This window comes from Castanea sativa, chromosome 6 (assembly GCF_040712315.1).
Source record: "Castanea sativa cultivar Marrone di Chiusa Pesio chromosome 6, ASM4071231v1".
Taxonomy (NCBI): domain Eukaryota; kingdom Viridiplantae; phylum Streptophyta; class Magnoliopsida; order Fagales; family Fagaceae; genus Castanea; species Castanea sativa.
Genome location: NC_134018.1, coordinates 53668303 through 53683642, shown reverse-complemented (window position 1 = coordinate 53683642; position 15340 = coordinate 53668303). Strand labels below are relative to the sequence as shown.

Sequence of the window (15340 nt, the reverse complement as noted above, 5' to 3'; positions counted from 1 at the left end):
TCAGCCTAGAGCAACTATCATTATCAATGTTATGACCAAAAATTGCAACCATCTAATTGTGTGTCAACGTTTTGTCTGTATCCAAAACAACTTGGGCCACTTCCAATAAATAAAGCTCAAGTGAGAGAGTAGTTAAGCAGGTTCCTCATTTTAGGATCTGATTACAATTTTTTTATTATAATCTAATAAAGTAATTAAAGTGCTTAATTTGAACTTGTAGTTCTTAAAACCTTGCAACAGTCTCTGTAGGAGGTTGCTAGACTGGTTGGACTATCCACTATAGGACTAGCTCGCACAACTTGCTTAGGTCCCATGTTTGGGCTGTGGTTTTCAAAAAGGCCCAGTGAGGAAGGCTGTCCTTTTTAAAAACCTCTCACTCTCACATTTATATCTTCTAATTTTTTTTGAGTTAGTTTTGAGATCACATGGTATTTATTTGATTTTGTGGGGGGATTTCACATACGTTTTTTTTTTTTTAAGACTTTTTGGTTTTTTAAATACAACGAGTGTGATATTAGGTTTTAGATTTTAGATGGGACGGAAAACTTTACCATCCTACACCATTTACTAGTTTAACGTAATTGTCATTTTAGCTACTAAAATTTCAAAATTCATCAATTTTATCTTGACAAATTGTAGAAACTGCAAACATTGCACGTTGATAGTTCTAGATTAGTTCGAGTTATTTAACAAAATGGAAATCCCCAAAATCCACTAAGCTCATGAATAAGTCTTATGTCTTAACCAAATACAATAAGCGTGCCCGAAGTAAATTAAAAAGAACACTCAAGCATGAATCAAAACCGTGTAGAATAGACAAAGAGTTAATAGTTGTGCTTGTTTGGTAGTGTCTTTTTTTTTTTTTTTAAAGTAAAATTGAGATGGTTTGAAACTTCGAAATTGTGGTTAGTTGTTGAGATTTAATAAAGTTTGTTGATTGTAGAGTTGTGTGCCACATTTAGTATTTTGCCTATATGTGCCTATTTTTGGTTGGTCAATTTTTCATTTTTGTTTTTGGCTATGTTTGATTTTGATGTCCTAATATATTATTTTCTTGTATTCTTTTTTCACTTAGCAATAATAATTAGTATATTTATTTGAAGATTATTGAACATATAATGAGATGATAAATACAACTTTATTTGGTTGGTAGATTATGGGAAAATCAACTATAAAGCTTGATTTTTCTAAATAACATATTCAAATGATTCAAAAGCCAATACTAGTGGTACAACATTGCCAACAAATGTAGAGATCTCATTCAATTAAATGTCAATGTCATCACCACAGCTTTCAAGTTTCTTGGTTCAAAGAATAATGGTTTAAGTCATGGTTTGAATATTCTAGTAAAAGATATGCCGTTATTTTATTGTTTACCAAGCTTTCTCTTTTATAAGCCAATCGGACATGCTGGACAAAATGTGTTCACAATTAATGGATTTAGGGATGGAAAAAGTTAAAAACAACAAAAATTGTGATTTTAGTAATCATATAAGGTTAGAACCTAACTCAACTCATAGAGTTGCCCAAAGATCGTGTGAAGATTTGATAACCCATTCTCAACATATAAAGAGAGTAATTGACAATTTCACATCAAAACAAATTGCAAATAATCAACTGTGATTGTGATTGACGGCTATAATTGATGTTGTCCAACATCTTGTTTTGCAAGCTATTGCTTTTAGAGGTGGAGATGAAAGCTCTAAATCAATCAAGGAAAATTTCTTACAACATTGGATTTGATGGTTTCATATAATGATGAGGGTGTAGGAAAATGAACTAGACATAAGTGTGCCAAATTCAGGGGGGAAAAAAAGGAACTTTGAAAAGCTAAGTAACTTTAATTTAATATCAACAAGAACAAGAGCTATTGGGCCCCTTACTTTTTTTTTATAAAAGCTTCCTTTAATGAATTATTCGTCAATTTTAATCAAACTCATGACAACCATGTCTAAAATCAATGTATTTAACTTCTCACACTAATACCCATTTAGCAAATCATAACGCCCAATTCGCCAATACACAAAATATTACAAAAATCTAAGCAATCGAAATATGTATTAATGATTTTTAAAAAAAAAAAAACAAACAAACAAACAACCAAACAAACAATCCTTAAACAGATTTGAACACCTACGAAAACTCAAGACTTTGGTGAGCGAAATTGACAGCAGTGACGTTAAGGCGGGTCAGGTCGGGTCAGCCCATAAATTAAGGGGCTGGGAAGATCCGGTAAATATATAAGAGAAATGATCTCAGGTCAGGAGAAGTACAAAAAGAAAAGACTATTGTTGTGTTGATTTTACCAACTTAACCCTTTTGATTCTACTGGGCCGTTTTAAAATGCGGACTTAATAGAAGGTGGATTTGGATTTAGGGCGATACAAATTCAGCCCGAATTTTTAAAGCCCCATATCAACCTGACCCAAGGAATTTTGGAGTTTGGACATTACACGTTCACCTAGATTACTCGCATTGTATCCAACCCAATTTATAAGTATCTCACAAACAGGAAACACGTTAATGTGGCGTTTGGTACGGGGGAATCCACATTACTTCTGGCATCCAGATTCCTAGGAATGTGATTCTTAGGAATCACATTCCTAGGAATGTATTTATTCCTATGTTTGGTTTCATTTGGAGATTCCTAGGAATGTGAGATGATAATGTTTGGTGTATTCTCAGGAATCTTAAATGAATTATTTATTTTTCCCATTTTGTCCTTAGATTTGAATGTGAACTACTAAGTCCTTTAAAAAAAACTTCCTTTAAATAAATAATGAAAAATATATATAAACTATTAAAAATATCTTCCTCTAAATAGATAGATAAAAAAAAAATTTTAGAATTAATATGAAATTGACGTTTTTAATCAATGATATTGTAATTTGCTCAATCGACAGGTAAACAAGGGTGTCACCTAATTTGAACTAATTAATGGTACCTCTTTGTTAATGAATTATTTTGACACTACTTTTATGAAATGTATAAAAAAAAATGGCAGAAAAAATCAATTTTTTTTAAAAAAATTCCTAACAAGTTTCTAGAAATTTAAAATTTTCTTTTCCATTAATTTTTTTCCTTACAAAATTGGGAAAAATTAATAGTTAACTAAGAGCATAGATTTCGAAACTTTTTTTTATGAAATAAGAAAAAAAAAAAAAAAACCAACATCCATGTCCAAGCTAAAGCAAAAGCAAAAGCAAAAGCAATCCTTTGGGCGGTTAGTTTGGCTAGACAATTGAATGTAGATCAGATGTTGTTTGAAGGGAATTCTAAGGCCTGCATTGAAGCTTTGAGTAAGTCAAAGCCTGTCTCACAGTGGCGGCTTGTCACTTTTGCAAAGGATGCCCTTCGGACCTTTCGGAGCAATCTAGCTGGAATTTCAATGCCTAGAGCTGGAAATTTGGCTGCCATAACTTAGCAAGATGGTCCTTCTTTTGTAAATGTTGTTCAGAATGAGGCTGGACTCTCTTAGTTTAGGAGCCTCGCCTTTTTTTGTGCCCTTCTATCCTTTGTTTCCTCATTTTTTTCAAAGTCACTATCTTCACTTCCTAAGACAAGTCGCAAAGCATTGATATAAGCCATACAATAGCTTCATTTTCAATTTTGTCTTTTTTTTTCCAGCCTCCATTGAAGGACAAAGAAAATGATAAAGATGTTCATATCAAACCTTAGAAACTTCATCATATTATACTTTAATTTATATATTGCTATAAATTAAACAAAACTAAGATCTGAGATCCGGATAGAAACATTAACAAATTCTCATGAAAATAAATTCATTAAAGTTTTGTTGAACAATACACACAACAGTAAATGTGATTTCTCAACAAAAAATAAAAAATAAAACTGAATACCTGGCAATAATGGAGAGTCTCCTTCAAACTTTTTTTTTCACACGTAAAATCTAAATATAATCTTGTTAAAAAATATATTAACAGGGTTGTTTATCCTTATATTGTTTTGGCGGGAAAAGATAAAGACAAAAGAGAAGATATTGATAATTTGTTTATAGTTTATCTTAATTGCTTAAATGATAAGGAAAAAAGGTTAAAATTGTCAATTTATAAAAAATATAATTTCTTTTAAGCTTGGGAATCTGGATTCCTACCTGTTTTAGAGGGAATCCACATTCCCACTGAGAGGGGTTTAAGAGGGGAATCCAGATTCCCCTGGCATCTGATTCCCAAGCGTAATTTGCAACCAAACATAGGAATTTTTAAACATTCCTGGGAATCCTAAAACATTCCCCCATACCAAACGCCACATAAGTGATAGCATAATTTATCCATTGCTTCGTCCAATTCATGGGTTGTCTTCTTCTTCTTCTAATTTTTTTTTTATGTTAATTCATGGGTTGTTAATTGTTATAGTGTTCAAACGGTAGATTTAATAATTCTACATTTCAGATTCTTCAATTTAAAAAATTTAATCCAAACAAGGTGTTAAAAAAAATCCAATTTTTTTATATAATTTATATATTAATTAATATTTTCATATATTTATAAAATGAATGTTAAAACTTTTAATTTTAAAAATATCAAAAAAATCAAGCATCATAATTAGTATCATGTTTTAGATGGTTTATATTTCTCTTAGCAATGTTGAACTTCAGCTATTGAACAATGAATTTTATTAATGAATTTGTCTCAAAAACTATTTTTGATAAGGAAAATACTAATGGATGTCCTTAAAGTAATGGTTAACAATCCATTTAAAGAAAGTTTTTATGAGAAAAAAAAATTAATATTTTGACAATTTTTTCATTTATCATAAAAGTAGTGTCAAAACTTTTCTAGAATAAATTATTAATCATTACTCTAAGAGCACTCGTAGGAGTGTTTACCAAACCGCACAAATCACAAAAACCGCCCACAAAATGGCATAACTGCACCGCACCACAAATAACAATGCACTTCACTGCACCCTCTCTATATATTAATATATTTATTTTTAATGTTAAATATATTATTAATAGTTTAATTATCCTAGTTTCCAAAAAAATAAAAGTTTGATAATCCTAGCAAATGTTGACTAGAAAAGTCAACTCAAAATAAAGAAAAACTAACTCAATAATTTAAAACTTGATCCAAAAAAGAGAAAAATTAGTTTTTGGCTGGGTAGGAAAAGCCCAAAATTTGAAAAATATATCGATTTCAAATCGCATTTTATTCATAGTATTGCACATGCGATCGCAAAAAAGAGGTGCAGTGCAGTTATAATTTTAGCTAAACTCTAAACCGCACCACACCGCATCGCACATGTGACCGCAAAAATAAGGTGCGGTATAGTTATGGTTTTAGCTAAACTGCACTATAAAGTGCAGTGCTAAAAATGGCCCAAAACCGCACCACACCGCGAACACCCTAGGCACTCATTAGAATGACCTTTTTGATAAAAAGAGAAAGGAAGAGTCAAATTTTTACATTCTTAAACTATCACAAATATAGTCAAATATATTAATAAAATATTGAACACTAGTAAAGAGTATAACATTTTTTTTTTAATTATTATTTATTAAATTTTTGGGTCTTAATTAAAAATTTTACATTCTAAAGCAAATAAAATGTCTTCTTCTTTTCCTTAAGTGAGAACAAACTTCTTTTTTGGGTGCAATCCTATGAGACAAAAGATATAATATATTCTATTTTAGGAGGCCTTAGGTGGAGCCGCCTTTCTCAAGCAGCTGATCAGCCTTTGAATGAAAACTAAGACGTCCTATCATGAAATGTAAATTAAAATACAGACCTGAGATTCCAGTAAAAATTGAAGAAAAGATTATGGCAGCAGTTTGTCAAAGAAAAACAGGCTGAATACCTTAGACAGATAAGAATGAACTCGATTGCTTATAAGCTTTGATTATAGTTTATGGAAATTCTACATACAGCCTCGCCACTAATCTAAAGACCAAATTGCTTAACTTCATTTCTTAAATATTCGTTTATTCAATTATACTCCCAGAGTAATTCTGACCAAAACCAACAGCCAATTAAATTAACATAGGCTTTCAAGGAGTATCTCATTAATAAATTAAAATCGTCTCAGATAAAATTCTAAAGACGTAACCATAATTTCAACAACAACTGTGTATAGTTACATCCTATCTTGGGATCATGAATAGCCTTGGCCGCGGAAGAAGGCCTCCAAAGCCTGTAGCATAATTAGCTACATCCTATACAACATAGACTTAAGAACATGAGGCAGGCACAAGGTTTTTCTAGACAGATCTAACCCCAAATTTTAGAACTGGCTCAGACATGCGTTATTTCGACATAAAGAGCTTGCTAGCCACATCCAGAAAGGTATCTCATACATTCAGAAAATTCATGTAAGATATTAGGCTGCTTCTCCTTGGTGAACTACTCCCCCCCACCCCCACAGAAAACCCCCAAAAAAACTGTGCACTTCTGCCAAACTAGATGTTTGACTCATCCTTTCAGATGCACCAATTGCAGGCATGTTGCACATATCCAGGTCATGTGGTGCCCAACACAAGTGCATACACTTTCGAAGTGTCTGTGAAGCCAGAACCAAGACTTTTTGAGGCCCCAGCGAAGATAAGACAGAACTCAATACAGGAAGCAATCCCATCTTTTAAGATGAAGTGTCACCTACACCTGCTAATGTGGAATTAATACATTTTTGGGTTTCTCACTGTCCCATGCAAATAGGACATTTCTGAACCAATGACTGCTATGTTGCCAAACAAGGCTTTGGCTCTATCAGATTATTTCTAGTTCCACGGTTGAATTACATGAACTCCAGAGCTAATAATTCATCCAAAAAAGAACTCCAGAGCTAAAATATTTAAGTTTAAACACAAATTTGGTTGCCAAATATAGCAAATTCACAAGTTATAGGCTCAGGACACAGTTGTTAAGATACCGGGGGTGCAAGCTTAGTAGTGTGTGTGATGTGCCTGACAGTGTGATGATGGGTGCAAATAAGTGAACAGTTAGTGAGAGTTAGTTAGGAAACTGTTAGAGATAGTTACACTTGTTAGTTACTGAGATTGCAACTGATTGTAATTGTATATAAACCCCACTTTTGGAATAATGAGGAGAAGCTTGGAGTTAACCCAGTTACTATTCTTTCCTTGTTCCTACTCTGTTTGGAGGTGGTCCCCTCGAAATGACCAATATCTCTTTTCCCCATCTCTCTACTTCTGCCATCACTTCCTTCCGTAGTCTAGACCTAACAATTTGACCAAGATCCCTTCTTCCCCATATCTCTATTTCTGCCATTTCCTTCTTCTTCCCCATGCTCTTAACAACAGTTAAAGTGCATTACATACATTCTGTGCAGAAAGACATAAAGGACTTGCCTTCCATCATCGACTAGAAACTTACTGGCAGAACATACACGTTATATAATGTTGCCCTTGGACTTGATATCACCTATAAATATGCATAAACACCAAAAAGTCTTACAGTCAATTGAACAATGAATAGTTTATAAAAAAACAGGCAATAGACAAATGTTTTTCAGCATAGAATAGCAGCTGCATTTCATAGGGCATCAAACATGTTTTTTTTTTATAAGTATAGGGCATCAAACATGTTGAAATATTTATAAATTCCAAAACTTTGTATGAAGACTTGATAAATTAGTAATCCATTTTCCCTATATATGTTCAACCTCAATCATCACTACGTTCCAGTTGCCAAATATTGTCATAATTTGCCAGTACATAAAGTCACAAAATCCTTGTTCTAACACCAGGGGGGAAATGGAAGAACACAAGATTACAAGATAAAAAATATATTGACAAAGCATATTATATAAATTTACAAGACAGGAACTCAAGATTACATGGAATTGTAGCAAAGAGACTGCATTGACATAAAATTCAAGCCTTAAAGGAGCATGTCATATATAATTTAGATAATTTTTGTATACTTGTCAAAAGAAAATATGTACCTTCTGTTGAGAGAACTCTGAACCTACTCTAATGTCAAAAAGTACATCCTTTGGTTTTCGAAATGAACTTTACTTTTTATTTTATGGTGCTTGCAGCATCTTTTGTGAGATACAATGACCTTCAAATCAGAGATAATAATGCACAAGATGTACAAAACTGAATATTATTCCAGGAATAAACAATGTCAGATAAGGGATCTCCAAAAAATTGGCATAAATTACATTTTACACCCTATTTTTTAAGGGTGGTTTCAAATCAAAGCCCTATAATTTCAATAATTTCAGATTATACCATGGACTTTCAAAAGTGTATCAATTTCAGCCTTGGCCTTTTTGGGTTTGATTTTTTGGTTCAATTGAGGGTTTAAAACTTTAAATTGATACGATTTTAAAAGTCCCAGGTTCAATTTGAACTAACAAAACTATAAGGTTTAGTTTGTAACAATCTTTAACTTCAGGGCTTAATTTGAAACTTTAAAAACTATAGGGCTTAATTTTAAACCATCACTAAAGTATAGAGTTTAAAATGTAATTTGCCCAAAATTTTTTTACAATAAGCTTCCAAGCTAGCATGTGGGTCTTTTAAGAACCCTGGCCATTGTAAGGGATTGATGGGACTGGGAGGTGGGAGCCTGAGCAGGCCTAAGAAACAGTAATTCAAAAATAAATAGGATTTAAACTATTTCTTGATAAATACATAATGCATTGAATAAGTAGAATTTGAACAATGGACTTACCAGTTGATCTTAAGGTGGAACCACAATCCAAAATCCGAAATTCTGGCAAAGCTATGGCAGAAATTCCTTGAACTTGTTCAACAAAACTATAAGGATGAACCTTCCAAAGGGTACAATTATATTGCAAGTCTCAAGGTCAGCATAAAACAAGTATCTTCTGAAAACACATAAACAAGAAACAGAAGGTCTCATGTGGACATAACAATAAAATCTCAGCAAAAGTTTTGTTCATATAATAAAACACAAAAATTTAAGGTCTCACAACATGAATCTCAATTCTTAAATATGCAAATAGAAAAATGAATAATATAAAGCAAAAAAAGGAGGTGGAGTCAAGTTTCCTCTTTTAGCAACTAATCAGACAATGCCCATCTTGAATGATCTACAAATTAGAAAAGAGATACAAATCAATCAAGAGTGCAAATGAACCATAACAATCATATGCAATGGAAACATATGCTTGAAAATACATTCTATTGCTCATCAAAATTCTCCCTGCTTCACAATATGTAGTGCACAAAACTGTTCATGGTCCAAACAAGTTTTAAATTAAAAACCATTTGACACTGCAAGGATGAATTAATTTCGACCACCCCACCTACAACTATGTATGGTATCTTAATATTCTCTGAGATACTCAATATCCAATTTACACTTAGTGTTGAGACAAGAAAAAAAAAACATTCCATTTATGGTGTTTTGATGTTCCTCCTTTATTTACCAGAGAGAGAGAGAGAATGCATGTTTCTACAAGTTCTTTAAAACTTAAAATTTCACATTGAATAACTTCCATACAAACTAGGCAAGCTTAAACCAAAATAAAACTTACAACTGTATTATCAATTATATGGGGTGGCATGGGGGGACCCCCAAAAAAAATTCAAGATCAAAGCAAAACAGGATGCCAAAAATTTTAATTACAAGTACTTATCAACAATGATAACTTCAACCTACTCAAATTCTAAAATCTAGTGATAATTGCAACACCACCTAAATTGGATTTGTAACCTGTGCATGCACATATCATGCACAAAATTTTACTTTTTTTACAACAAGGGAGACAGTAGGATTTAAAGATCTTATGCAGCAACCTTGCTCCACACATGACTCTATTTCAAACTAGCCCAAGATTCTAGGGCAGAAATTGCACCCCTATAGAAATAAGAAATTTCTTTTGTATAGAAATTTCTTTTCCAACAAAAGTAATGATATGACAAATATGGTAAAGTGATTGATGTCTAAATGCTTCCCAACAATCAAAAGATTCAAAACAACCGGATAGGAAAATTTTTCAAGAGAGGAATAGAAACTACCATTAGGGAGGGATCACTTCTTAACTTGGTAGTAAATAGGGGCATGGTAGAACTCCATACCTTAATTTCTTATTAGCGAGCACAATGAACAAAACCATTAAACCCAAAGGCAATGATCACAGGCCAAAATTACCCACAGATTTTCAACTCATGATAAAGGACGACAGTAAAAAGCCATTCATATAAACTTTGACATCACTCCATAACCAAAAAACCAGTATCCCCAACATTACAGAAGAGATTGTCAAAAGTGTGCAGCTAAGAAGCATGAATACCTCAAAGGCCCAAAATCCCTAGTGCGTTGGAATCAGACATGAACATTCAGGGGGCATTCTTGCATGCATGTCATCGGTACATCAAGAGGAAAAGGTAAAATATTTTATTTTAAAAACATTTCTTTCATTTTAGATATGTTTTAAATATTTTAATTTTAATTTTTTAATAAAATTTAAAATAAACTATGCCTAAAAATAAAAACTATATACCTAAAGTTATATAGTAATTAATTGTCGTATTACTATTGTGTCGCATCCTAATTTTTAATAATTACCATGTTGTCACGTCCCTGCATCATCAAAAAATAGATAACAAATGAAGACAAAGCTTTAATTATTTTTGATAAGTAAGACAAAGCTTTAATTATAAAACCACAACGTCCCCTTTGATTTATCGTTATCAAATTCTATCTGAAACACATGACCAAAATATGATAACAATGCAAGGAAGTTCTACAAGGACCACTTTCTTCAAAACCATTTGACCCAAGGGCAACCTCCAGAATTAATGCACAAAATCACCTAGTAATGCCTCAAGCTGTTTGTAAAGCATTAGAGCCAGGTAAAGCAGATAACCAATAAAATGATTGGAACTGAGCTTTCATAAAAGAGTGACAAACAATGATGAAGATACAAGGAAAAGGCAAATTACATCCACATCAAGACAAATAAGTTCCATATATCTCATCACGCCACAAGAATAGAGGCAGCAAGATTAGACATATAATACATACAAGAACTTTTTCAAAAGAAAAAGAAAAAAACAGATTGAAACAGTCACTAATGTGTATTATAAGGAGAACAAAGCTAAAAAACCTGGAGGCTGAGAACATCATTAACAGATAATTGAAAAGAAAAAGTATGTGCAGATAAGCCTAATTGGGCTAATACTTTACAGAACCACTCCCAGCAAAGACACCTAAAGAGCATGTGAGCAGCTCCAGTCTTCAGTATACAATAATGTACAAACCACTTCCAACAGTGAGAAGGGATGAATGGCTACAATAAAAATCCATGACTATGTTAGAGTAGATTAACCAGGCTGTTGAGGACTCTAAACAATCTCCCCATGCCTGAATCCGCTATCCCCGCAATCTGCACTGGTGTCCAACCCACAAGGAGAATCATACCACTTAGGATTCTCCTGGTAGAAGCTATCAACCTGTATGCCGACAAGACCAACATCTGTGACTATAGCGTCATCATGTCTAATGGGCTTGGTTAGTTTAGTATCTTCGCAATCAAGAATGCTCTTCTCGTCAAAGTCACCGCATTTTAACCACTTATCAGTTTTACAAGGCTCACTCATCAGATCCTTCTGACTACTACAGTCTTCCCTCATCTGGTCCCAAGGAACAACATCACCAAGAGTCCGCCCAAAACTGTCTTCATCGTCCTCTATCAATTCTGTGTCCTTTCCATCCCCATATATTCGGTCATGGTGATGGTCACTCCAATGCGCCAAATCATTCTCCACAACCAACACATCATCCTCATGGTGAGGCTTGTCCGAAATCATATCCATCGCCTTCAAACTACTCTCTTCCCCTATATTTCTAACTTTATTCACAACATCAAACAATTCTCGAGACACCGAACCCAACAAATCCCTCGGTAGTTTCGCGATTTTCCCCTCTAAAAACCCAACCTCAGCTCTCAATTCCTGCACCTGCTGCAAAACCGAAAGCTGCAAATCCCCATCATCCTTCCCCAACAACCCGAACCCATCATTCTCCATTTCCTCACTCACCCCATACACCGTATCTTGGTCCATAAAAAACGAGCCTTTATGCCCCACAACCCGATGCATAATCCTCGCATTCCCATCCAACGGCCCCGGCTCATGCCCCGTATGCACAGCATACAACTTAAACACCGCCATCCCTTCTTCCTGATACACAAAAGTCTTCTCCTTCTCATTATAATTCGCAATAGGCACAATTGCCCTAATCCGAAACCCGCACCCACACCTCTTCGACGCATAAGGCTCCCTCTTCAAAATCTTGGACTTCTTAGCCGCAGGCTCCCCGGCCCTATGACACGCATAATCCTTAACCTCAGCCATAAACGGCTTATACCTAATATACTTCTGCCTAATACAAAGCACAACCTTATACTTAGCAGCCAACTGCTGCAACTTACTCGGCACTTCCTTAGCCGGAACATCAAAAGACTCGGTATACTCAAACCTCCGCCGCTTAGTTCTCGCGGCAGAAGAGCCCGACGTGGCCGCACTACACACGGGACACGCGGCGACACAAACCCTAATGTAACTCTCGGGAATGCCATAAAACTTAGCACCTACGGTCCAAACTTGCTTAATTCTGTCAACAGTTTCTTTTAAACCTAAATGCTTGATATCAGTATCGGAATGGAAAGTCATGACTATGTCTTGCCATTGATTTACATGAGAAACACATTGCTGAGAATTGTTTTTGAAGCAAAGGAATTCGTTACCGGTGTTCGGGTCCACGTGCGCGGCGAGCTTGTCTTGGATGCGCTTCCACGCGGTGAGGTACGCGGTGTCCTCGTTGCGGTCTTTCCAGACGGCGCGCCACGACTTCAGGACGGCGCGTGGAGTGGCGGCGCGGATCTCCGCCGGCGTGGCCAGGCGCTGCTCCAGGAGGCAGCGGATCATGAGGGCGTGGGATTCCGGGTTGAAGGTGTAGAATTGGGACGAGATGTGGGGCTCCGGGCTGATTACGTGGAGCTTCGGTTGCGCTGTCGGGTCGGGTTGGCTGTTCGGGTCGGGGTGGGTCTTGGGCGAGTCGGAGGAGGAGGAAGAGGACGGGGAGGAACGGAAGAGGACGATTTCTGGGAGGGAAAAGGAAGACGGGTCGTCGTCTTGGGATTCGGGGTGAATGGACGGTTGTGATTGGGGGATCTGGGAAGATGGAGGGTCCAGATCATGAGGATTGAGGTGAGAGAAGAGGTGGTGGTGGTGGTGGTGTTCGGTTTTGTGGGGATTCATGGGAGGAAAGGAAGGGAAAAGGATAGGATGGGAGGGAAAGTGGTGAGTGAAATGAAATAAGGTTTGTTTTTCTGAGGTGAGAGTGTTGCGTTGCGTTGTGTTGTGTTGTGTTGTTGGTTCAGTTTGTTGTCTCTGACATTTTTTTTTTCAAGGGTTTCTCTCTCTGCTTCCTATGTCTTTGTCTCTCTAAACTCGAAAAGTCCCTCTTTTAATTTTTATTTATTTATTTATTTGGTTTTTGGGTCGTCCTCTTTATTGGTTCCTTGTCGTTTTCTGTAATTTTCAATGTGAATTTTAAAAATGAAAACGTGTTTTGAGACTAGTAGGAGAGGATAACTGAAATTACAGATGGAGTATCGTTTTCTTGTCGTGAATTGTCATTTGTGATAGAGAAACAAATAACAAAAATAAATAAAAGACTAATACATGCATGGATTAAGGGTTAAGTAATTTTTAATTTTAGATTAAAAAATTTCTCCCATAAAAAAAAAATTTTAAAAATTTTGTTTTTGTTTTCATTGAATATGAGTTGATCTTTGTTATGAATGAAAATAATAGTACTATGTCGCAGTTTTAAACTAATAATACTCATAATAGTATTATCATGCTTCAAAAAAAATTTGGATGATGCCAGTAATTATTTATGCTTTCTGTATTTGGAAATTGATTTTAGAAATTTTCAGTAATTGTTTTTTGTTTTGGGAAATTTGTTTTAAGAAGAATTTATGTACACTAACAAACTGACAATTGTATTTCAATATCTCTTTCATACTAGAAGCGAATGAATGATGTATTATTTTTCCCTTAATGTATATGATTTGAACTTTTTTTTTAGAGATAATTACAATATGCTGCTAGTCCTGCAACTTGAAACTTTTCTTCCCTAGACCCCCAAGTACTTTGCGCATGAAGATGTGTCAATTCAGCTATAAGGCCTTTAGCATTTTAGCATTTGAACTTTGTTGTGATTGCAAATATTAGTCTAAATTTTAAAAAATTATTAAAAAAAACAACAACAACAACAATAATAATAGTAGTTGTAATTATTATAACAGTATCCCTAGTGCAACTAGACTTTCATGTTCCAAAATTTTGGATAATGTTTGGAAATCGTTTTCTGTTTTCTGTTTTTGAAAATTGGCTCTAGAATTTTTTGGTAATCGTTTTTTATTTTCTAATTTGGAACTTTGTTTTAACTTTTAAGAGAGAATCTAAGCAAAGTTATTAATTTCGTTCCGTTCTAACTGGAACGATTGGAAAATACCGTTTTAGCATGCAAACCAGAATGGAATGACCTGGAATTTTTGTCCTTGTATATGTTTCCTATTATTGGAAATAATAGCACCTCTAAATTTAAACAAATAATAATTATAATAATTTTTTTATCAGAATAATTATAATAATATATCTAGTGTAACTAAACTTCTATGTTTCAAAATAAAAAACACTTGGTTAATCTTACAATAGAAAATGAGTGTAAGTTAAAGAAATTCAATTTCTTTAAGCCATTCTCCCCTCTTCTTGTGTGTGTGTGTTAAAATACTTAGTATTTTCAAAAGAAAAAATAGTGGGCTAATCCCACGTTGAAAAACGAGTGTGAGTTAAAGAGGTTTAAAACATGTGTTGTGTATCCAAAAGTTATACCCTTTTGGATATCCACCACTGTCAGTTTCAAAGTATACACATAACAAACCAACGATTGTATATAGTTTTTTCTTTTTATAATTATCCTCTAACCATAAGAAAGTTCTCAAAATAGTGGACCAATAAAAATCCAACACAAGTAGATATGTTTTTTTGATACAAAACACAAGTAAATATTAAATTGTCTCACAATATATATAAAAATGTATAACAATCAATTTTCCATAACGGCACGAACCTTCGTGCGTCACTCTCTCACATGATAAATTGTCAACACTAGTAACGCAAACTACCAAACTGCCACACACCAAACAATTCCTCTCTTTGTGTTTTAACACCAAATCAAAATTGAAAATTATATTTAAACTTCCAATCATCGTGCATTGCCTTACCCAAGGTAAGATAAAACTCTTTTAAAAAATCAATTTTCATGTATTTTTGTTAAAATTGATCTATAACCATTATTTTTGTTTCTCT

General features: G+C 34.3%; 1 protein-coding gene across 1 annotated transcript; it reads right to left on the bottom strand.

Moving 5' to 3' along the window:
- Positions 1–10811: 10811 nt before the first annotated feature.
- LOC142640759 (uncharacterized) lies at positions 10812–13398 on the bottom strand. Its single transcript, XM_075815005.1, has one exon. The coding sequence runs from the start codon at positions 13217–13219 to the stop codon at positions 11303–11305; it is 1917 nt and encodes a 638-aa protein (XP_075671120.1). The 5' UTR covers positions 13220–13398; the 3' UTR covers positions 10812–11302.
- Positions 13399–15340: the final 1942 nt, after the last annotated feature.